The sequence below is a fragment of the Brachyistius frenatus genome, unplaced genomic scaffold, assembly GCF_029030835.1.
Source record: "Brachyistius frenatus isolate BFR_SWC_R1_liver_20210118 unplaced genomic scaffold, ASM2903083v1 Contig_222, whole genome shotgun sequence".
Classification (NCBI taxonomy): Eukaryota; Metazoa; Chordata; class Actinopteri; family Embiotocidae; genus Brachyistius; species Brachyistius frenatus.
In genome coordinates, this window is record NW_027210821.1 from 514,854 (window position 1) to 539,112 (window position 24,259).

Below are 24,259 nucleotides of genomic sequence, written 5' to 3' on the forward strand. Positions count from 1 at the left end.
CTGATTAACCTGTTAAATGTCAGAATTGACTTAATTCCACTCAGTGACTGAAGCATTAGAAGATGAAGAAGATGAAGGCCAGACGTTTCCCTCTATAATTAATTATAATTTTGTGTTCCAGCTGTGGCTGGCAGAAGACTGCTGGCTCCAGGCGAGGCTCTACTTGGGGCTGGAGCATTCGCCCGAGCAGCAGGACAATGAGTCTCTGTGCTTTAGTATTCTGGTCGGCCACGGCCAGAGCCACACCTTCAGGGTAGAGCTGGCCACCGACCTGGCTATCTGGGAGAAGTCCTTCCAAAGAGCCGTCTTCTTGGAAGTGCAGCGAATACGAGTGAGTATTTCCACACATAATCATATAATTTTTTTTTTAAAGTAAGGACCATCTCTGTAAAATGTTCTTGAGTACTACTCGGATTAAAGGAGCCTCTCTAAACACCCTTTTCCCAACCTCAAAGGGACGACATAAAGTATTTGATGTTTGTGGAAATTAAGAGTGCAGCACTACTTTGTGCTTTTAGTTGGGTTTTTAGAGGCAGAAGGCAGATAACTACCATCAGCAGTCTTATGACAGCTAATACACTCTGCACAATACAAACATGACAAAGTCTCAAAATAGCACATTAGATATATATATGGTATATATATATATTATGTTTCATCTTTTTTTTTAAAGTAATGTTACAAAACAAACTATTTGTGACTGTAACATTGAATACAAAGGCTACTTCTGCTTTAAGAATAAGGGCTTGAGCTGTTTGATAAGGTGTTTTATAGGCTAATATTAATTCAACATCTGTGTTCACAAAAAAAAAAGTGCAGTCTCTTACCACTGGCAGTGCAGAAACATTGCCTGTAAAAAGTATCCACCCCCTTGGATGTTTCACCCTTTTGTTGCTTTTATACATGAAATCATGGTAAATATAATTTGGCTTTTTTGACAATAATTTGCAAAAACAACTCTTTAATATCAAAGTGAAAACAGATTTTTATAAAATAATGTCAATTAATTAAAAATATAAAAGGTAAAGTAAATGATTGCACAAATATCCCCCCCCCCTTTTCAGGTCAGTATTTAGTAGATGCACCTTTGACTGCACTGAGTTTGTGTGGATGTGTCCCAATCAGGCTGCCACATCTGGACTCTGACATTTTCCTCCATTCTTCCTTGCAAAACAGCTCAAGCGCCGTCAGGCTGCTCGGGGATCGGGCGTGAACAGCTCTTTTCAAGTCCAGCCACAAATTCTGGATTGGATTGAGATCTGGGCTTTGACTTGGCCACTCCAGAACATTCATCTTGTTGTCTTTGAACCATTTCTGTGTATCTTTTGCTGGATGCTTGGGGTCGTTGTCTTGCTGGAAAATAAAATCTTCTCCCAAGTCGTAGTTCTCTTGCAGACTGAGTCAGATTATCCTCCAGGATTTGGGGATATTTTTCTCCATTCATGTTCACCTCTACCTTTACAAGCCCTCCAGGGCCTGCTGCTGAGAAGCATCCCCAGAGCATGATGCTGCCACCACCATGCTTCACAGTGGAGATGGTGTGTTTGGTGATGTGCAGTGTTTGGTGATGTGCAGTGTTTGGTGTTCGCCAAACATAGCGTCTAGTCTGATGGCAGAAAAGCTAAATTTTTGTCTCATCAGACCAAAGAACCCTCTTCCAACTGACCTTGGAGTCTCCCATATGCCTTTGGGCGAATTCCAGGCCAGATTTCATCTGAGCTTTTTTCAACAGTGGCTTTCTCTTTGCCATCTCCCATACAGCTTCAACTGATGAAGAACCCGAGCAACAGTTGTTGTATGTACAGTCTGTCCCATCTGAGCCACTGAAGCTTTTAACTCCTTCAGAGTGGTCGTAGGTGTCTTGGTGGCCTCCCTCACCAGTTGCCCGGTCACTCAGTTTGTGAGGACGGCAGCTCTAGGCAGATTTAAACAAGTGCCATACTCCTTCCATTTCTTAATGATGGATTTAACTGAACTCTGTGGGATGTCCAGTGAGTTGGAAATATTTTTGTCCTCCTGACTTATACTTTTCAATGATCTTTTCTCTGAGTTGCTTGGATTGTTGTTTTGTCTTCATGTTGCAGTTGTAGCATGAATACTGATGAACCAGAGACTGGACCTCCCAGACAGGTGTTTTTGTACTACAATCACTGGACACACATCATCTGCACTCACGTGATCTCCATTTCACTAATTGTGACACTGCTGGCACTAACTAGCTGGACCTGTTGAATTCGGTCAGTCACTTTAAAGGGGGTGAATATTTATGCAAACACTTATTTTATACTATATATTTTTAATTAATTGACATTAGTTTGTAAAAATCTGTTTTCACTTTGACATGAAAGAAGCTTTTTTTTTTGCAAATTCTTGTCAAAAAAGCCAAATTATATTGACCATGATTTCATGTATAAAAGCAACAAAAGGGTGAAACATGGAAGGGGGGTGAATACTTTTTATAGGCATTGTAAATACTAATTTAACATATTCCTCATTCCAATGATAAAACCACATTTCCGTCACTTTCATTTTTACGGTTGTTCTGGATTTTTCGGTTAGCTAGCACTGACTTTGTTTTTGTAGTGAGAGGCGAGGGAGCAGAGCCGTGCTGATTGTAAATGAGATGTTGTTTTGTTATTGAAGAAATGTTTTTGGGCATTTTTTTTAAATTGCGGGAATTTAGCAAAATTGCAAATTTCTGCAAATGTTAATGATATTGCTTGTATTTGCGTTAATTATTGAGATTGCACTGCCCTTTAAAAAAAACAACCTCAGCAGCGAGTTTCACCAGTCAGTCATTTAACTTATTTTGAATTTGAGAAAATCAGCACAACAAACCTGATAAATGAAAGTGGATCATCACTTATTTTATTTCACACTCATATTTTGATTCAGAATCCAAAACCCTTGAGTTTATAGCGAAAACCCTGTAGTATTAACATACTTTTGGATGACACTGTATGTAACCTATTTAGTTCTATTTAAAGTTATTTTGTATGAACAGCACAGTACTGTCGCTGACGGTAAACTCCAGTCAACCGCAGTAAGTGTAAAATATTTTTTGGGAATATTTAAATCAGCTCTGCCCCTTTCTACCAATTTAATGCTTCAGCAGTGAGGACAGATTTGCACGTGATGTTTTCTATTGATACTCTATTGCTTCTGCGCTGTTTTCATTTTTTTTCTCATTAAGAAATTAATTGCATTTAAAACTGAAAGGCTAGCCAGCGCACTGTTTTCCATAAATGTTATTGTTACTTTAAATGCATTTTAGCACGTGCAATCTAAAGAATTAGTTCTCACATCAATGAGCCATTAAATTGCCTCTTAAATATGTTTTAAAGAGTAAATCTCTGGTGGAGAGGGCCCGGTTAAGGCGACTGTCGCATGTCTATCAAACATGAACACTCAGTGGACAGTTGAAGAGCCACAGGAGGAGTCCACGTTACTATCCAGAAAAACAGTTTTAACGGGACACTTTGCACTTCACTTCCTGATGCCTGCATCCAGTTTATGGCTGCTTGAAACCCTTGTCGTGTATTATTTGCTATTTTTACCGTCATGAGTCAGAGTGCCTCAAATATTCTGAGGCTGCTTACAGTAAATACGGCATGTTCTGGGATTACAGCAGGGAAAGTCCTCCTACTGACAGTAACCAGTAGACTATTATCATTATTTAAGGTCGACTCACCTGGTATTAATAATTCTGGACGAATGTAAACAAAAGTGTAAACTCAGCAGCAAAGTCCGCAGCCTAAAGTGGGAACTATCAGATCACACCAATACAATAAATCATGTTTAAGATGAACAGCTTTGAATGAAAAGCTTTGGATGGAAGTGTTTCAATGATTGAAAAATGTGAGGATGAAGGATATAAAAATATGTAACTGAAAATTATAACCAGTGAAAATTGTTCTACAAAGGTATCCAGAAAACGCGTAATTGCATTCTTTGTGTCGTGCAGTGTTGAAATGTAGAAGAGTGCGGCGTGATGTCCAGTTGCAATGTTTCAGGAAAACTCAAACTACTTTCTCATTACAGTCAAAAACACTAACCTTCAAAACAAATTGCTTCTAAACTTAAAACTTCATTTTTCCTAGTTTTGTTCTACTGTTATGTTCATGTGTTTGTGTGCAAATGTCCTTCCCTTCATGAGAAGCCAGTCACGGTCAGCTTGCTTCTTTTTAGTGAATTCAGAAAGACAGCATTATGCATACTTTTAGGCTATTTAAAAAAAACAGCCAGCTCAATTACTTATATTGTCACATGACAAGCTGCAAAAATACTCCCTCAAAGTAGAAGCTTTAAGTTTGTAACTGTAGATAGTCCTGGACATCTTTGACACCTTTGTTGGTCGCTCTAAATGAATGCACCAGTATTCAACTCTCTGGGCCGTATTTTTGTATTTAGTTTTTTTCTGATTCACCTATACTGTAAATACGCTCGATAACAAACCCAGATGTTGGATTTCTTGTGTAAAGCGCAGTCCTGCGTGTCTGCAGTATCATCAGTTTCTCATCAAGCTTTAGAAACGTCCACATGGCCAGGATCACACTTTGACTTCAGTGAATTAAGAAAGTATGTCAGGTCAGACTTCGCATGAAATGGCAAGCGGTTCCCTTTTTATTTTTATTTTACACTATTTCACCCCCTTCCCCCTCCTCAAGTGCAGCCAACCAAAGATAAAGGCTAAAAACGCAATGAAGCCTGAGGGCTTTGGTGCTCGGGACCCTTAAGTAGGGACATTTATAAATATTACAAAGCAGAGCACCTGTCAGAAGATATTTGAGACTCAAATCCTCTATGGGTCAACATGGGAAGAAGATATAATTAAATGACTTCTTATTTCATCAGTGGAACAGTGGAACTGTATATGTGGGTATTATAGAAGCAAGCAGCGTCGTTGACTCCGGCACAGGACACATGCAAAATCCATCAATCTGAAAGTCTTAAGAAGCATTTCTAATCCCTTTATGTTCGAAAGGGCTCATGTGGTCACCGAGAGTTTAGACTCATAATTCCAACCGACTCAATTACATTCTGCAGTTAATTCAGCACGCGCTAATTCCTAAAACTAAAAACTGTTTAAATGCAGAGGAGAACACAAGTTATTTATTCTGCACAAGTGAAACTAAACACACGAAGATGAAATTATTTATATCTCTAACACTTGGTCTCCCATGTGTTTGGTTCCATTAACTGTGGTTAAATTGTCTGACAGAGTTATGTTTGCATTCAGTGTCACTTACCAACACACATTGCATGTATCCTTGAGGTCTAACAAACTTGTTAAATGCATTTCGTCACAGCTTTTCTCATTCAAACATGTTTAAAACTATTACAAAAAAAAAAAAAAAAAAAAAAAGGCATTGCTGTGCTTCTTTACGCCGTCACATAATTTCTGTATGAAAAATAGTGTAAAAATAGAGGCAGAACAACACAGTTCCCACTCGCTAGTAAAAGTGAAAAACTTGAGACAACAGAACTGGACTTGAATTAATTAAGTTAACTGAAATTAACTTTAGATATTGTGTTGAATCAGCAACTGTTCAGTCACAATAAAAAATATTTCATACAGACTTGCTGTCAGTTAAACTTTCCTTCTTTTTTCACTGGCATGCTCGTCTTGTTTTTGTTTTTTTAGAAAGTCATGAGTTGAGTGAACTCTCTGAAATACATTCATTCAACTCATCATTTTAACTCCAAAAACCTCAAGTCAGAAAAACATGCTTATGTTGTGCTAAAAATTAAAAAAAAAAAAAAGGTTGTTGAATTAACTTGAAATGAAATGTATAAACAAAGATGAATTGATCCCACTAAATAATGTATTATGTATTACACTTGCACGCTCAGGCCGGTATGAGGACCACGGTCCTGTGAACTTTGCGAATTTCCTGCCCAGTTTGCAGCCATAGTTGAAATACATTGAAATTTGAAAATATGAATTTGTGTTTCTGTAAACACCTGGAGTTGTGTTAACTTACTCTCATCATACTAAATAATACAAATCTAAACCATGGCGCAGTTATGTGCTTGTGCACGACCTCACAAACTACTGGCTCTGGGTGTTCTGGTATTACTTGGAGAAACCACACAAAGATTTAATTCATGCTTTATTTGTATAAGATGTTCAAAATGTGAGATTTCAGTTTTACAAGAGAAGAGGCTTTAAGATTGAAGACAAAATCTGTGGTTTGGCAAATGTGAGCAGCACATAAAGCTGCTTCTCTGAGCCGCTTGGAGAGAAGCTCTGGACCGGTGTTGAATTCACTGGATCAGACGGTTTTAAATGGGACTGAGGAAGACTTAGTTCACTCCTCATAGACGCATAAATGTGCTATATTGAGTCACAGACCAGCGATACTAAAAGGAATAAATGCATTGTCCTCGTGGCTTCAGCGCCAGCTTCAAACTGTGACTGCTCAAACCCGGCGGCGTTGATATTTGACGAACAAGTGTGTCTCCAGCTGCTCTCCAGGCGTTAGCATGCGCATGATTGGAGTGAGTAAAAACAGTGTTTACTGGTAGCGCTCCACCTGTGACCACCAACATGCCGTCTCTGTAACAAGGAGAATCACCGAACACAATATTTAATTCACGTTTTTGACATGGCAGCCACAGTTAGAGAATCAAAGCACACTGAGGCCGTGTGGTCGCCGCACTGTCCAAACCGACTCTTCATAAAACGGTCCACTGAAACCGATAAAGAAACAGCGACCGACTCGTTTAGAGCCGCAAATTCAACTTTTACGAGCGAGCCATTTCAGCCTGCTTTGTTTGTAAGTATGTGCAGTTAAGTTTTGAGGACATTATGCCACCGTTTCACTCTACAACAGCAGAGGCGTGAAAGGCATTCAACATATGTTTTACGTTCAGAATATATATTTTTCCCACTTAGCATTCAAAGCTACCTTTATGTAATGAAATGAAGCAGCCCGCCGCTGCAGACTCTTTAAAGATTGTGTTTTCAGTTTCCTGGGAGTCGATGCATCTACTCGTGTAGATGTACAGACATCTGCTGTCATACATTCAGTGTGGTGCAGCCACGTGATGGAGTTAAACAGGTGGAATCGTTTTCTTGAGTTGGAAAAAGGATGAAACCTTTTGTGCGCCTGTGTTACAAGCAGAAGATTAAAAAATAACACCACGACTGACCCTTTAACAAATTCCTCACCTGAGCAATAGCAACAATAGTCACAGTCAACCTGATCAGTTTTGTAATTTCTCCAATTCTCAGTAGTTTGAACCATGTCTTTTTTTCTTGCTGGCATTTCTGTGCCACCTACACTTATTTTTAAGGCCAAGACTGAGCATATAATCATCCTACTACGTTAGGTTGAGGGGTTGTAGCTTAATCTAATGCTCACATATGGTTCATTCTAACATGTTGTAGATACTACCGCAGTTTAGGATCGTGTTAGCTTTTATACATCATGTGGTTCATGAGCAAATGGAAAATACACCTAAAAACACCTGTCAAACTGGGAATATCCCACTCGGCAAGGAAAGAAGGTTTTTAAGGGTCTCCGAGAAGGAGGTTTGTCATCCTTTGACATTGAAGAAATGTAGTGAAAATACCCAGATTTGGTTAAAAGTGGCAGTTTATTTAAAACAAATAAACAAAAGTAGTGTGATGGCACTATGGTGCAGTGGTTAACACTGTCGGGGCCTTTCTGTGGAGTCTGCATGTTCTGATGTGGGTTTTCGCCGGGTCACGTTAATTGATCGGTGATGCTAAATTGCCCCGTAGGTGTTCGTGAGAGCGTGAAGGCTTGTCTGTCTGTCCGTCTGTCTTTCTGTGTTGGACTGGGATCGACTCCGGTTCAGGATGAAGCGAGTATAGATGATGTGGACGGATGCATGAATGTGGTGTGCAAATAATAGCAACCTCCTATTTGGTCTCTTTTGCTTAATATGGATGATGATGAGGTTGTTTGTCCTGTTTCTGTGTGCTGACAGCAGAAGTGGAGCTGATATCCTGCTGCCGTGTTATTTAACGCTCTCTTCCTTGAGTCCCAGCTGCCTGAACGAAGGACGCTGACTTGCAACCTGGGAAATGCAGCTTCTCTGTCTTTAAGCACATTATCATCAAGTGCACATTCAAGACCCTTTTTAACTTGGTTCTCGTAGCGATATAAGTCAGCCAAAGGTTTTTCCTCCAACTCGTGGAGCTAATCTTGGGATGGCTTGTTGGGTACAGTGAATAATATCTGCCAGTGAAAGCCAGAGGAATCGATGGACTGGAGTGAGAAGCTTAATTTGTCGCCTCTATCTGAATTCAAAGACGTATCATGTCAAAAGTCACTTGGACGTCAACAGTCACTGAGTAAGGAGGAAAAAGCTTATCCAGACACATGCAGAGAGCAGTGGATGAGATGTACAGTCATCCATGTTGGTGCCTATGATGTTCACCCAACTTTCATTTTCACGTGTGTTGAAGTTGTTGCAAACTAGCCAAGTTTCTATAAAATAGTGGTGTAGTTTATTACCTTTATCATATTATTTAACATGATTTGTTGGTGAAAGGTATCCCGCTCAGTAGTGCCACATTAAGATTAAATTGTTAACTTGGCAGTAGATCCCCAAAAAGCTGAATATGAATGAGATGGTTCAGGTTTTGTTTCCTCTGCTCAGCTTGTGCTACATGATGAATGTTATAAGTACCGCAGGAGAATAACGAGGAACAGGACCTAAGGTGTCGGCACTCACCGAGATAAGATTCCTGTATGAACGATGCACCTAATCATTAGGAAGAGAGTTCAAGTGATCTGCTTTGATTTGTGTGTTTAGGTAATGGTAATATATTTGCTGGCAGTCAAATAGCAAATGTTGTTCCAGCTCAGAAGCTGAACCGAGCTGCAGGATGGATGGATGATGGACGTGTTCCCGCTCTCTCTCGTTATACTGTAACAATATCCCGTTCCTCCGCGGCGCTCAGACAACATCAGCTTCAAAGGGGAGCGTTAATATGCAGGAATGTTTGATGCCGCTGTCACACGGTTAGCCAGCTAATGATTGGCCAAATTCACTCTCGATGTCACATCAATTGTCAGAGCAGCCGGACCGACACACGCTCAAACAATGTGATGTGATGTCGGAGTACTGATGGATGTGGAAGTTGACGGCCTTTCTGGATGTATTTGAAGGATTTGTGCATCGTGGAGCCAGCTGACATCCCTGATTGGCCGTTATACAACAAGTGGTTCCGACCCAGCGATCTGATTGGTCAACTGTACATTTGGAACGTGCTCAAATCATCATGACATCACACCCTGCTCATCACTAGAAATATCAGCCTGCCTTATCAATGGGAATATAGAATTAGAATAGAATTTCATATAATGTGTAATATAATGTAGTTTCTACTTGTTCTAGGTCTATTAAATGACCCATTTGGTGAAGTCGGGTCTCTTTTGGTCCTTTTGGTCGCTCTGAGCACCCGTACCGTAACACCACGGATAGTCACGCACTTACAATCCTAGTGGAGGCTAGCTGGACCGGTTTGGTTTGAACACATGACACGGAGCTAAAATGTTAAAAACACATGAGTCCATGGATATCTTTGTTCATCAGATATCTTTGTTCATCAGATATCTTTGTTCTTCAGGTATCTTTGTTCCAACCAGACTGAGCTAGCTGAGCAGTTTAGTGTTTCTATGTGTTTGTATTTATTCAGTTTGAGAAACCGGAGAGCAATAAAAAACCGACTAGAAATCCTCTCCGTTGCTAGGGTGGTTGCTGAGGATCGGACTACTTCCTGGAGTTGTAAACATTGCGTATGTTATATAAGAGTCTAATGATGCGACTGATTGTTTTCCAGTTGTTAGTCATAGCCCGTGTGTTGCTACGGAAACTGAGGTCACGCCAACAAAAACTTTTTATATTTTGTGTGTGAATTGCTCCACAATGTGAACACATTTTGATAACATGATTTATTTATCTGGTTGGTAACTTGTTGTAGAATCGCAACATTACGCAATCGCCTCGGTCCCGACCGCGTCGCTGTCGAGCCAACGATGACGTTAAAATACATCTTATCGAGTAATATTGCTTAAACATGTTTAACTCTAAATCTGACTCTCCACTTCTTTCTTAGTCAGGGCTGACCCCCCCATCACCAACCCCCCCCCCCCCCCCATCACCACCACACCTCCCCCGATCTTATGAGTATGAAATATGATAATGTCGCATTTTTTTCAGTCTTTAATGATGCAAATGTGGGACACCGTCCTCTGGGAGTCCACTGGAAGTGATGAAGGATTTCACTTTGCCTGTGATTCTCTGTTCTTCTCCCAATTAGGGAAACCTCCTGTGGCTTCTGAGGAGCACTCAGCACAGTCCGACGCAGGCTAACCTTCAAATTGTTGGGATCTGGGCATTACACAAACACTGCTGATGGGGAGGAAGTCGGGGGTGGAACTGAGAAAACTGTCCAGCCAGCATTTTCTCATTTAATCCCCCCTTTGTTGTTCTTTGGAGATGATGAAACCCAACACGGTGTTGATGGGGTCTTTTAGCTCACAGCATGTAGTTGAGTTGTGTAATGTTTCACTTTTGCCATATTCTGAAGATTTCAAAATGGCAGCCACATATGATTTGCAAATCTGTGATATTATTGCCGTCCTCGTTAGCTGTGAGTTTCAAACGGATGTTACTGGAGGAACACAAGGTCAAAGTTTTAATATTCAGCACCAAAGATAAAACTTAGCCAACTTCCACTGACAGTTTTCTTCTCATCTTCATCTTCAGTTTTAGATTTTGTAAGATTTACATGCAAGAAAATTACAATTTCAGAAAACACACATTGCCTGCAGGTGGAAACTGCAGACTGCCTGTAGATGGAGCACTTTGCACGTTTGTACATCTGCTGCAGTTATTTTGGTTCAGTTGGATGATGCTGGTTTGACCTGCTTGAGGCGCATTCCATCAGTGACATCTAAATATAATATGCAGTTCAATATAATGTCCTCAATAGTTTGAATGATTTCATGAGAATGTTTATATTTCGCTTTGACTCTCATTTTTTAAAATCTCATTATGAACTGTGAGTTTCATTGTTAATTTTAGCACCAGAAGTGTTCAGTTTCAGTCTTTTGATAAACGTGTTCAGTCACTTCCTTTTTGTCAGCGACATTTCAGTCTCATTTTGGAAATCTTTTTGATTTTTTGCAAGTCTAAATAACAATTATTTAATTTGTTGTCCTTGAATATTATTGTTGTGATTTTTTTAATTATTTTTTTTGTAGTTGATGAAAAATATAAAACATTTTGGCAGTTCTCATTTAAAAATGTGTTTTTCAGTTCAGGTTTTTTTGTGAATTTTTGTGAAAAATCAGCTGTCAAACATTTTTCATCTGTTTTTGTTATAAAAAAATGAACACCGCTAGCAACTTGTTCTACCAAAGCAAAGTGGTGCTTTGAGCTAAATGCTAATATGAGCATGCTAACATGTGGCAATGAAAACATGTTGATGATGATTAGTGTTAGCATTTGCTAATTAGCACTAAACACATAGTACAGATGCGGCTGAATGTCATCAGTGTTTCATTGAGTCATAAGTAAATAAGTTCAGGAGAGTTATTGCAGTCCGCCCTGACGGAAACATTGATTCATTTCATTGTTGAAATAATTTGGTGTGAAGCTGAGTTCGCACCAACTCAACCGGTTTTACTTTGAAACAGCACTGACAACAATCAGCTCTTTTCAGAGCGAGCTGACACCAGGTGTAAGTGTCTGAGGCTGACGTCCAGCGTTCGAGCGTCCTCTTCGCCCGGCTGCCGTACACAGGGTGCGGTCGGGGCATCGTGACATCACCGCTGGGTGAGGCTGCAGGTGCGATGGAGGACAGTGATACCGGGCGCGGTCCGAGGTCACTGAAACAATGCTCGTTGTTCGATTCAGATCTGCATTCACAAAGTTGTTTCTATAAATATGTATTTAACAAGACATCGGTGTCGTGATTATGATTCCTACGATGCCTTTATTCATCTCATCAATCTCCGTGACAGCAGCGCTGCACCCTCGTGTGTTTGACCTATCCTCTGTTTTATTACAGAATATCTCCTGACACGCACACGTGGCCGTACTTCTGTCAGACTTAGCTGAGGAGATTTTCTTTAAAAATTTCATGTTGCTAATTCCCACAGAAAAAAAATCCCTTCCAATTAGTGAAGTGTAGTCACTGCTCACCGTGTCAAAACACAGTCTTACATTCGGTGACAGCGAGAACTTAGCATCTGGCCTGCCACTGTTGCTTTTTTTCCTTCCTTCCTTCCTTTTTAAATTTTTTTTTTTTTATCCCCGTCACAGCTGAATTCACGACGCCGCTAAAGACAGGAGGGGGTGGTGGTGGTGGTGGGGGGGTTGAGGTCTGTGAGCAGAAAACCCTTTCAGTAAAAGGACTGCACAGTCCCCTGCTGCACTCACTACACACTGCACTCTATAATTAAAATCACCCGGCCCCCGCTGTGTGCAGCAGGGGGAAAAACAAGGAGGAAATTTAAAAAAAAAGGAATATCGCCCAAATAGGGAAATCAGAAGACTTCTTGGTATTCCAATTCAGTGGACGACATGATCGAGAAATGAAGTCGTGAGGCAGGAAAAGCCTTCGGAGAGATAATGCTCCTCGGAGGCTGGAAAAGCTCACACATCAGTGGTTTCAAAAGACCCGTGAAAAGGAGTGTGAAACACATGCTTGTTTGTGTTGCTGCAGAAAAATGAATGTTAAAGATTTATAGCTTCTAAAAGAGATTTCCTTCGTCGTGTGTCTTGACATAATCAGACAGACTCGCTGCTGCTCCTGCACGACAGATAAAGATCCGATTTGCTCTTGTTATACGTGTTTAACAAGAGATCTCCACGTGCAAAATGACACATGAGTAAATAAATATTGTGAGCAGAAAATACAATTCAAAGGACCAGCATGTTCTGTCAGCATGTGGCTGCTTGACGCATTGATGTTTCATACATAAAATAACTTGTTCAAACACGGAGCCAGATGAAACAGCAGATAATAATCAAGACTACATTTTCCGCGTAATGGTTTTTACATTTTCTTTTTTATACCCGCATAACCAGAATATTATGTAATGGCTCCGAAGATAAAGTTCTATATTTATCAAACTGTCTGATTTATGATGCTTTATTATTTTACTCCACCAAAAGGACATTAAAAGAAAAACTCGGAGTTAGCAGTATTTGCAAAATGTGCTCGAGTATATCTAACGAGATCGACTGTACTGGGAGGAAACGATGTAATGTTGGTTATTGTTGGGCAGTGATGTCTGAATTAAGGCCTCATTAAACCAGAAGAGACAGAAAGATCAGAGCATCTTTAAAAACTCGCTGGTTTAAGAAGGTGCCTTTCAGTCAGACTCCTCTCAGGGCTGGTTGGTAAATCGCTGTAGCCGGCAAGCTAGTGGTCATTCACAACACCTCCGTTAGCGTCCCATAATTCCCTTTATTATTGTAAATATCACCACAAAGATCCCTGTATTATAACGGCTGGAGCAGAAAGTTCAGCCTGAATCTGCCCAACTGTCGCACACAGCTTCAGTCTTTGTTGTGATTGTAGTCTGGTATCTCTGTTTGCGTTACGGTTTGTTCAGCCGCTCTGAAGGGTGGACCAATCAGCGACAAGTGTGGGCGGAGTGAGTGCATTGACGTTGAAGCAGCTCCAACACTTTCACAATCGACCTGAGATCTGCCCACGTTACAATCTAGCAACTGTAAGAAATCCTTAATTTAGCGTGTCCAGACCCGTATATGTATGCGGTCTGATAATACCAGGCGACAGAAGGTCAGCACGGTCAGTAACTGCTTCTCATTCGAAGGCACAAACTTGCATGCAAAAGTTGAACTCTGTTAAAAGTGTGGATGGATTTATTTTGCATTTGCAAATCCAATGATAGCTCGAGATAACATTTTCACACAAAGATTTTGTAATTTTACTTGCTGCCACGACTGAACATTCAGGTTCATTTTTACATGTTAGTCCTGATTGGAAAAAAAAATAGACATCCAGATAGATTTTTCTCACAGGGGACACGAGGAGTTATTAACGTTAATACGAGTGCTCATTCTGCGGTTCCTCTTTTGTAAAATCCAGCTCACCGACACATAAATGGACCATCGCTGGTGATATTAGTTCCATCTGTGCTCTTCTCAGTGTGACAAATCACAACATCTGCAGGGAAGTAAAGCCTGTTTTCTGTGATCATAAAGAAGACAGTAAATGAGTGCTAACATGAAGATGTATGCTGTATACTAACTGAATTATTTATTCATCTCTTTTTAAAAGTGGGCTGCATTTATTGCTACAAATGGAATAAAAGCTAAAGGCGTCCTATATTTCCATACAGTGCTACCACACTGACATGTACCACAGCACTGTTTGCACCAGAAAAAAATGTGATGCACAATATTTAATGTCTATTAATTGTGTCTCACCAGTCCAAAAGCTACATGTGCAGCAGCCAGGGGAACGTACTGTGCTTCACCGTAGACTTTGGATCAGGCTTCACCTGCTCTGAAGGCACTTCAAAGGTAAACTAGTGCTGACTTCACAGTCCTCGTTGACGTGCTGCTTTGCTGTTCTTTACCTCGTTAGTTTGAGGCTGCAACATTTTATTTCCTGTAGTGATATTTTATTCTGTCATTCACTTATTCTCCCATTTTATTTGAAAAAGAAAGAAATAGCCAAATTTTACGTTTTGCACAGTGGATGGTTGAGCACTGAATTCTGTATCTCAGTCAATGCTATGCTATTTCTATTAAACGGACATTTTGAGATTATTTCAGCTGCCTTGCTAAGTGTGGATAACATTTCCTCCCCATTGAATCAACACAAGAATGGTATACATAATAATATAACATATATAATGGTACAAGAACGGTACAGCACGTCTTTCCAGAGCACTAATGTTCCTCTGTTATAAATTATACGCTTTCTCAAAGTACGACTGCATATTAAAATGTCACTTCTTGATCTTGCAGGTCTCGGTAGGAAGACGTGGTGTTTAAAATGTTGTGCTCATTATTGAAATCCCTGCACTGTGTTTTATAATCCCTTCCCTCCCTCGTAGACCGTACTGTGGCGATATAAGTTCTCTCAACTTAAAGGCTCCTCTGATGACGGGAAAACCAGGGTAAAACTCCTCTTCAAGAACGCTGAGAGCAACCAAATAGAAATGAAGGTAATACAACAGTTTTCCGTTTCTTCAAATTTAACAGTCCGTAATGACACTGCACCAAATCGGCAAAAGTTTATTGAACATTTAGAGAGATTTTATTGCCTAGTTAAGCATTTCTGCATAAAAATAGAAGAAAAAAAAAAGATCTGTTTTTCAGTAGATCTTAAAGTATAATTCTGGTTGATTTTATTTTGATGTCTTTGTGTTGCTCTATGGATCATGCTAGCTTTAGCATGCCCCTGTAACCTTCCAAAAAATACTCATATTTTTACAGAAATCATTTCTCGTTTGTTTTACAGTCTGGCAGAAAGTAAGCACAGAAAATAGAAGCACGACCATGTTACTAATTGTACTAGAGCTTCCTGACCTGATCACGAGTTTGAATGCACGTGTGTGAGGCTGTGGGTAGCTTTCAAAATAGTGTGTCTTTGTGCTGGAGAGGATGAAGCCAACGAGATATCCTGCACATTTTTTACTTGTAACAGCTTCTATTTAACATACGGAGAGTCTCGGTCTTTTGATTTTGGAAAGTCTCCATGTGTCCAATAACAATCCCAGCTGTGAAACTGCAGCACATGAATTAGCAGCTTTGATAAATATTTCCCTCCTGATATCAGCAGGTCCTACTTTTTTGCTTGATATCATTTGCAGCGTTTCATTAACGTGTCGTCATTCAGCGTCTGAAGAATATTTCTCCTTCCTCGCTGTACTTCAGCAGTTTTCTCCTCCGATGAAGAAACTCTTCAGCCTCTTAAAAGTCCTCCTCCCTGCTCCCAACGCTGTTTCTCCTTCGGAGCTCTCTTAAGTGTCAATATGTACAAGGATCTCCTCTTAACTTTAAGGGGAAATTCTTAGAAAACGTCACTTTAATAAGAATTTGGGCACGAGGGAGAACTTTTAGTCCGAGGAATCTTTGTGAACACGGCTCCAGGGTTTTAGAAAAGCTGCAGGGAGCTCGTAACCCATGGAGACACAATCGGCTCACCAATTGGAACAACGTCAGGTTGAAATAAAGCAGACTGATTGTGATTTAACTCTGAACATCGTGCATGAATGAATATGTCTCTAATTGTTGCCTTGTGCTTTTCAGGAACTAGAGTTTGCTAACCTGACAGCCGTCCTCCACTGTATACACTCTTTTATTGCTGCCAAAGTGGCCTCCATGGACCCTCACTTCATGTGCAGTCAAAGCTTCCCTGGAAACTACGTGAACGGTTGAGAAGACGCGTCCTCGCCGTGATGTGCTCCGGAGGCCAATCAGCAGTATTTTATGCACAGAGCCGATTGATATGTATATCTTGTTCTTGCTATTTTTCTATGAACTCCTTCAAAAGGGATATTTGTAACGGACCGTAGAGGTAGATAATGTACGAGTTAATGACGGAAAGATGATATTTAATTTTAGTCAAGTAGAGATAACAGTGAAAAGATTCATGGTTCTTCTGTTTCTTTTAAGGTGTTTTCTTTCATTTCTTATGAACAATGATTCAGAAGCACCTGTGACACCACTTTGTGTGTAACTGCCATACATTTCATACCATGACCCCAAATATAATACAGCCACATCTGAAAGAGAATTTAGACTCCTACCTACATCTAGTGCAGCGGTTGTCAACTGGTGGCCCCATTTTGATGTGTTTAAACGTACTTATTTTTTTTTAAATTGAGGGAAATTTACCATCAAACTTGGATTTTCTGCTGCACTTATATCCACCAAAACTAATGTCACATCAGTAGTCTTCTCTCATTCAGGTTCAGGATAAGAAACATCTGGCTTTTTCATTCACTTCAAGATAAGTCTGCCTTTTTTATCTCATGCTTCATACAGTTCAATTTAGATTCCTGATCAGCATCATCAGGTTGAAGATGTTTTTTTTTCTTCCAGTAAATAAACCTGTAGCCTTTCTATTTCATTGTTGTTGTTTTTCCAAGTTGCAAATTTTTTTGCTCTTCTTTTTAGTTTATTTAATGTTTTCCACAGTGGATGAACGCCTTTTGCATTTCTGCACTATTTGTTTGTGACAAAGACCTAAAGTTTTATCCAATTTGAGTCATGACTTCCTGACAGGAGAAATGTGGGTCCTGAGGCTGGACCATATGAGAACCTCTGATCTAGTTTTATATTTTAACATTTTAACTGACAAAATGATGCCGTCTTACTGTGATGGGAGAATTCATATTTGCTACTAGCCACTACTTTTGAGAAGGTTTTTCTTTCAATCAAATTTACAACTGAACAGTAATGAAACCGTAACTTCTCTGTGTCCCCACTTCCTACAAGTTACTTACTTTTGTCATCTCTGTGAAGACGGAGTGCAAATGACACTTAACATCTTACAATATAATGCAGTTTAATAAGCCTCCAAATAACTTCTGAAATGAGTCACCACCCCTGTGATATGGGCCCCAACTATGATTAAACAGAAAATACTTCACAAAGGCAGCATCTGTGCCAGACGTGCTTCAAAGGCTCAGATTAAATTGCAAGTTGTTTGTGCCAATGTGTCCGTCTTTTGAACCTAACAAAGGCAGGAGCCCCGAATTTAACATTTCTCTGGCCAACAAGGACGTTTTCACTTCAGTATTGTTCCAAACCAACTTTTATCAAGTCTCATGCTAATACAGTGGAAACTACTGTTTGTTTTCATTTGCTTTATGTACTGGTTTCAATGTTGAATTACATATTTGCTGGATTTTCAATAAATTGCTCACAGCACATCTGGGTACCACACGAGACATATCAGAGCTCCCTGCAGGTTGTACGTGTTTACTTGGAAAGTGGAGTGGCGGCGTTGGATGCAACTTTAGCTGAACTGCTTATCACCTGCTTAACATTGTGTTTGGTGATGAAAACAAAACATAGAACCCTGTATCACGGCAAAACGTGAAATAGACACGTTCGTCCACTCCCAACAAAACGTGACAGTTACACATTTTCCTGTAGTGGTGGAAAATGAAACCTACTGCATGCTTTCAACCTTGTGATTTGCAGGAAAAATAAACTTATCAATAAGTCTAGAACAATGTAGTCACTGTAGGCGCTGACTGGAGGTTGTTTGAGTTTACAGGATGAATATGATAAAGATGGTAATTATAAGGTAATTATATGTCATCAAATGCTCTCGGTTGCAGCACAGTACTCACTCAATGAAGTGTTTCTTTCATCGAGGAGGTGTTATCATCACAATTGGTACATAATATCCACTAAAGGAATAATAAAAAAAAAAAATTAAAAAAAGGGAAATGCGTATTTTCCATTGACGTTTAGTGTATGATGTGTTTCACGGTTTCTTGGTGCGGACACGATAGTTTGAGTCTTGCCACCACGGTTGCTTGGTGATTATTGTATTCCTATTCTATTTATTTGATTGATTTTATTTATTTGTATGTAATTTAGCAAATTATTGTTTGACTTAAGTTTATTTATGTGACTTCTGAAAACGGTGCACTTTCCCCTTTGGGATTATTAAAATACTCGTATTAAAATACTCTTATCTACTGAACGACCGAACCACGCACCCAATTACCAAACTACAGACTGAAGTGCTGGACTACCTACTGGACCACCAAACTACCTGAAGGTTCATATTTTACAGACAGCTATGAGATCGGTATTATGTATTTGTTGAACTATTCCTTTAACAGGTAATTTTTTTTAGTCCTTGAAAGGTAATGTAATGGTGTCCAGTGCTACCTCTTTAATTTAACAAGAACAAAATCAGTGCAAATGAACCAAACAGTTTGTTTTATTCTTTATTTCTTCATTCTTTTGTTTTTACTTTGGAAGAGTCTAGTTCCTGTTCCTCCCTTTTGCTGCTCCGCTCCCATTGCCCCCCATTGATGTAAAATCATGAATTGAAAGTGTTGTAAACTCTGAAAGGCGCTTATATATGTTTGATGTTCACAGTGATAGTCACCCTGAAAGGTTCAAATGTCCGTTTGGGCTGCAACCAAACATTATTATTCAATATTGATTTGTCTATTATCCTTTTCTTTGTCTCTAAGATTACAAACATGGAAATAACACCAAAAAAAATATTTACCTTGTCTTCAAATGTGTTTTATTGTCCAATCACTGGTTAAAAAAACAAAACAAATATATATTTAAAAAAAAAAAAAGTAAACTTTATATGACAAAGCAAAACATTTTACATTTAAGAAACTGGATCCAGCTATTTTTTGGCATTTCAGATTTAAAAAAGTACAAGTATGACTATTGTACTTTCAAAACAGTTACTAAGGCAGGTGTTTTAAAATAAAGAAGTTATTTTTTAAATGTTATTTAAAATCAGTAAAACATCATTCCACCACTGAAACAGATCTCTGGATATCATTTCAACTGATTATGCAGCTCCACAGTTATAATTTCTAAATGTTGCTTATTGAATGAATTAAATACAACTGAACGATGTCACAAGAGGTTTTCTATTATTAAACAAAACTGCATGAAAAATTTACTTTCACCGTAACCTGAAGCCTTGGACCACTGAATACTAATTTGCAGGATGTTACGTGATTTTTCTTTTTTTTTTGGCAACATAAAGGTAAAAAAAAAAAAAAGAGGCCGGAGATTTTCTGCTTATTTCTGGTCCCTTATTCTGAAATGATGCAACCGGGAAAGTCGAAAAGTGCAGAAAGCCACAGCGGTCAGAGAGAGACTGTCACTAAAACCAGATATTTCAGGGGATATTTAAATACCAATACACCAGACTATAGCAGTAGAAATTACCATAACGTTTCTTCAACACCTCCTGACACCAAAAAGTTACTCAAATTCTGAAAAGGGTGCATTTATTGCACTTTCAGAGTATCGGCTTGCACTATATTATTCCTCTGTCAGTTATTTTGTCTTTCCTCGGGTCCCACCGGATGTCACGCGCCGCGTTTCCTCCAAACTCAGACGCTCATTTGGAGAAGTTTAGGCTTAAAAGTTTCTCCGTTGGAAGATAGACTCTCCACCGTGACAACACGAGCGCACAGAGCTAGAACTGAGACGATCTTCAGCGCGCCGCTGAGGTCACTGCCGCACACACAGCATCACGAGGTTGCATCAGCGCCATGTCAAGCAGGAGGTTCAAGCACTCTGCTCAACCGTCAATGGGCCGTGACGCTCACAGTCGGCTCCACCGGCAGGGTTGGAAACTTAAGTGCCGGCTGAAGTATTTCAGACGAGGATACGTTTCCACGGCAACATTAAGATCGCTGCCGTGACCTTTGTCACTGTTGGTGATCTCTGCAGTTTGCATGTAAAACTTTTAAAGTAGGTTTGAGGATGGAGACACAGAAAAGGATGCAGTGTGCAGTGTGAGTTATATAGTTAAACTGAGGTATAAGATGAGAGGGTTTCAAGGTCTACAACATTTGTGACATGATAGGTTTTTAATTTCTTAATTAAATGAATAGTGGGATTATGAACATGGTGCCAGTATGGGTGAATTGTTCATCTTTCCATAGTGTCCTTTACTTTACTGTAAGTTCTTTTGTATCAGAGTGAGTAGAAGTCCCAAATCTCCCCTCATTCTTCTCCAATGAGATTATTTCGGTGTTGTTCTGGTTCAGTTCGACGCCCTAAAGTCATTAGTTGAGAGGAATGAAGGTCCTCAGATTGAGTTCAGGGATGGTGGTGTTGATGTATCATTTCCAATGCGCCTGTCTTGTAGGTGTAATCTGAGCCACTTGAAAGTTGTATCTGAAAATCCAATTCAATGTTCCAGTCTGTGTTATCATATGTTGTAATTAACAGTTTCAAAGGCTGCACGAGAGTCTAATAACACCGGGAATGATGTTTTGCCTCTGTTGCTATAATCGCACGTGTCATTTAAAACCTTAATGAGAGCTGTTTCAGTGCTGTGATTGGAGCCGACGCCTGACTGAAAGTCATCAAAACAGCACTTTCAAATGGTTGGTTGATTAAAAACTTATTTTTCAATGATTTTGCCAACAAATGTTAGATTGAATATGAGTCGGTTGTTGTTGTTGAGTATGGAGGCATCTAGATTTTTCTTTTTGAGGAGGGAGTTTTGCGACACCTGTCTTCAGGGACTCAGGAAATGTTAGACAGCAGTGATACGATCATATCTGTTGCTTTGAAAAACAGATTTGAAAAAGTTGGGAGGCAAAATAAGCAGCAGACGGAACAATAGAGATTCCTTGAGTTTTTTAGTCTCATTGTTGATTGAACTAAATTCTCACATCCAGTTGAGTTCCTCAAACTTTGTTGTTGTTATTTCCAAATGTAAAATTGTTGGGAATTAAGATTGATGTTCTGTCTTAAATTATAAATTGTAATTAGATGCAAACTTGTTGCTTTAATTAACAAAGAGAAGAACAAACCGTGAAGGAAGGTTAGTTAAATTCTACACAATTGTAAATAGCACACCGGCATTGTTTATACTTCTACTTCTAAAGTATCTACTGAGAAATAAAAAGGCCGTCTTGCTTTTTCATATTTCAGTATTTATGTGAAGCATCTCGTATGAATAACAGATGGAACTGGAGTTAGTATACATGTCTTTTTTTTTTTTTTTAATTATTCATCCTTCATAATCATTTCAGGAATTCAAAATTATACAATAAATCATCTACAGAGTCTGACAGTTGATTGAAGTAATTTAAAATGCCAGCCCAAAGCAGTCGATCATTGATTGCTCTCCTTTGTACGGTCATACATGTGTTCTGAATGTGAGGAGACGCAGACACATTAAAGAACACAGATGAGTTTAAAATCCCCCGATGTGACGAGATAATCCAAATCTGAACAAATTACCAACAACAGTTCACTCAGATCATCAAGAAAAAGTTTTGGCAGAGTTTTTTTTTTTAGAGGCTCATAGAGTTACTAACAAAATATTAGAGAACACTTAATAAAAGCACATTTATAATCAAATGAGATGAAGTCAGCAGAAGAGGATCGTTTACTCTGGTTACTGTCTATCATCACTCATAAGAGTGAAGTTTGAAGAAGCTTTTCCTCACTTATGTTTAAAGTCATGATTATTTCCCAAAATTAAAGATGTAATAAATCAGCAGGGTTGTACAGAGTTGCATTGAAACAGTTGCACATACAAAAAGTTTTGTACTAAACTAAAAGCCCCTAAAATGTAAATAATTCTCAACAGACACGTCAAATTTGATCTGAAAAGTCCACATCATGTTGATCGAAACGTACTCAAAACTCTTATCTTCTTCATTTCACACTTCACGGATAAATCAAACCCCTGCAGACTGTCCATATCTGTCTCTATATGCTATGTTTTCTCTGGGATTGTGACATGGAGGTGCATGACATGCCAGATATCCAAGTGGCTGAAATAAGGGCAGGAAAAAAAAGAAAAGAAGTTAAATCAGTGAAGTGAGAAGAAGAGAAAAGCAGAATGTCTGAGTGACTGAGCTGGTTTACTTAACCTTGGCGTTTGGCTCCCAGCGTTATCTGAGCATACAAGGACGAGACTCTCAGGGCACACGGCTCGGAGATATGTCTTTGATTGTTGGTGGGAATCTTTAACTGAACTACCCTGAAATATGACTCATTACATCAGTTCAGTTTTCCTTGTGATGTTGGTCTGCTTTGTTCTGCCTGGTGGTTCAACTGATGAAGCACTAAGGGCCAACTGTAAGTATATATATTTTTTTTAAATAAATCTTAAATGTTTGATCATCTATAAGTAATAGTTAAAAAGTCCAGATTGGAAAGCAATTTGCATTTTGTACATGATCATCATGTAATGTAGCGTAATTTGCTTTATCACCTGAATCTATTATCAGAAAGAGATAAACGTATAGAAATTCCACCACTATATTCAACTTTTTATATTTAAAATGTTTTACATGCAGAGTCCAAACATCTGAGGCCACTTTTTTTAGATTCTTTATTTTGCATTTGCTTCAAATGTGCTAAAGAATTTTTCCATACAATGATAATAGTTTTACAGTTGAACAGCTTGAGTGAAAAGTTGAATCTCTGAAAAAATGTCCATGAATTTCAGAATGTCTTCATATTTGTTTGTCCCCTTTTTGCTTTAGTTACAGATGCACATGAGCTGCATGAACTCCACACGTTACTTATCTCAGCATGATGTGACAATGTTCCAAAAAGCTTGTCGCAGCGTGAAGAGCGTTCGGCTTCTTTGGTCTTCAAGTGCCCCGTAAATGTGCATCAGGGTTGAAGTCAGGTGACGGTTGAGTCCGTGCCAGTCAGCTCTTCAAGGGAAGAGACGACTCTTCAAGAAGTCTTTAGTCTTGTTTCCCCTCCTGCAGCGGTTTAGAGTCGCCGCTCGTCCTCTTGAGACGCGACTACGCAGCCTTCTTCTTTGGACCGGACTTCTGCTGATTGGAGTCTTATATTTTGTATTTATCAAATTCTGCATCCGTGAAAGTTGTTTTTCTCTTTCTCACTGAACAAAGCTGGATTTGTTGATCTGTTGATGGTGTGATCACTTTTGATCTGCCTGATTGTGCTTTGGATTCGGGTTCTATAAAGTCCATAAGAGCTCCTCCAGCTGCCTCCTTAGAAACCTTTGATTGTGATTTAATGCTGAGAAAACTACTCTTTGTTTGGAATAACAATCTGACTTTCACCTAGTTTGGATGCCATGTGTCAAAATGTAAAAAAAAAAAAAAATGCTACTTGGTGAGTTCAGCCAGAAACCTGCAGCACAGCCATCTTTAAAACAGGTGATCAATGGCTGCAGGGAGCCTCTGATGAGTCGATCAGATCATCTTAACTCTGCTTCAGTGGAAGGAAACAACTCAAGAAATCTGACCTTTTGTACAAAAGAGTAAACATACAACACATTAGTTTCACTTTGATCGCTGCCTTTGAAATACTGCAGAATCTGAACTTTGTCATCTTCATTTTACATTTATACCTCGTAAAGATGCCTTAGCAATATAAAAAGGAAACCGGTGGGACTGCAAAAATACCAAACCTCTAAAACATGTGGCAAAGGGTGGAAAGAGTTATAAAGTTTTTATTTGAAATAAAGTGCAAGGGTTTCCTCCAAAATACATGATCAAAATTAAATATTATTGATCAAATTCTCAAGTTTAGGACAACGTTGTGCATAAGA

General features: G+C 39.2%; 1 protein-coding gene across 1 annotated transcript in view; it reads left to right on the forward strand.

Moving 5' to 3' along the window:
- sntg2 (syntrophin, gamma 2) overlaps positions 1-17,925 on the forward strand; it is an 80,081-nt gene extending 62,156 nt beyond the window's left edge. The window contains exons 14-17 of the mRNA XM_069719740.1: positions 122-331; positions 14,452-14,544; positions 15,084-15,194; positions 16,282-17,925. Coding sequence (XP_069575841.1) covers positions 122-331; positions 14,452-14,544; positions 15,084-15,194; positions 16,282-16,410 — 543 coding nt within the window. The 3' untranslated portion in view covers positions 16,411-17,925. The remainder of the gene's footprint in view (positions 1-121; positions 332-14,451; positions 14,545-15,083; positions 15,195-16,281) is intronic.
- Positions 17,926-24,259: the final 6,334 nt, after the last annotated feature.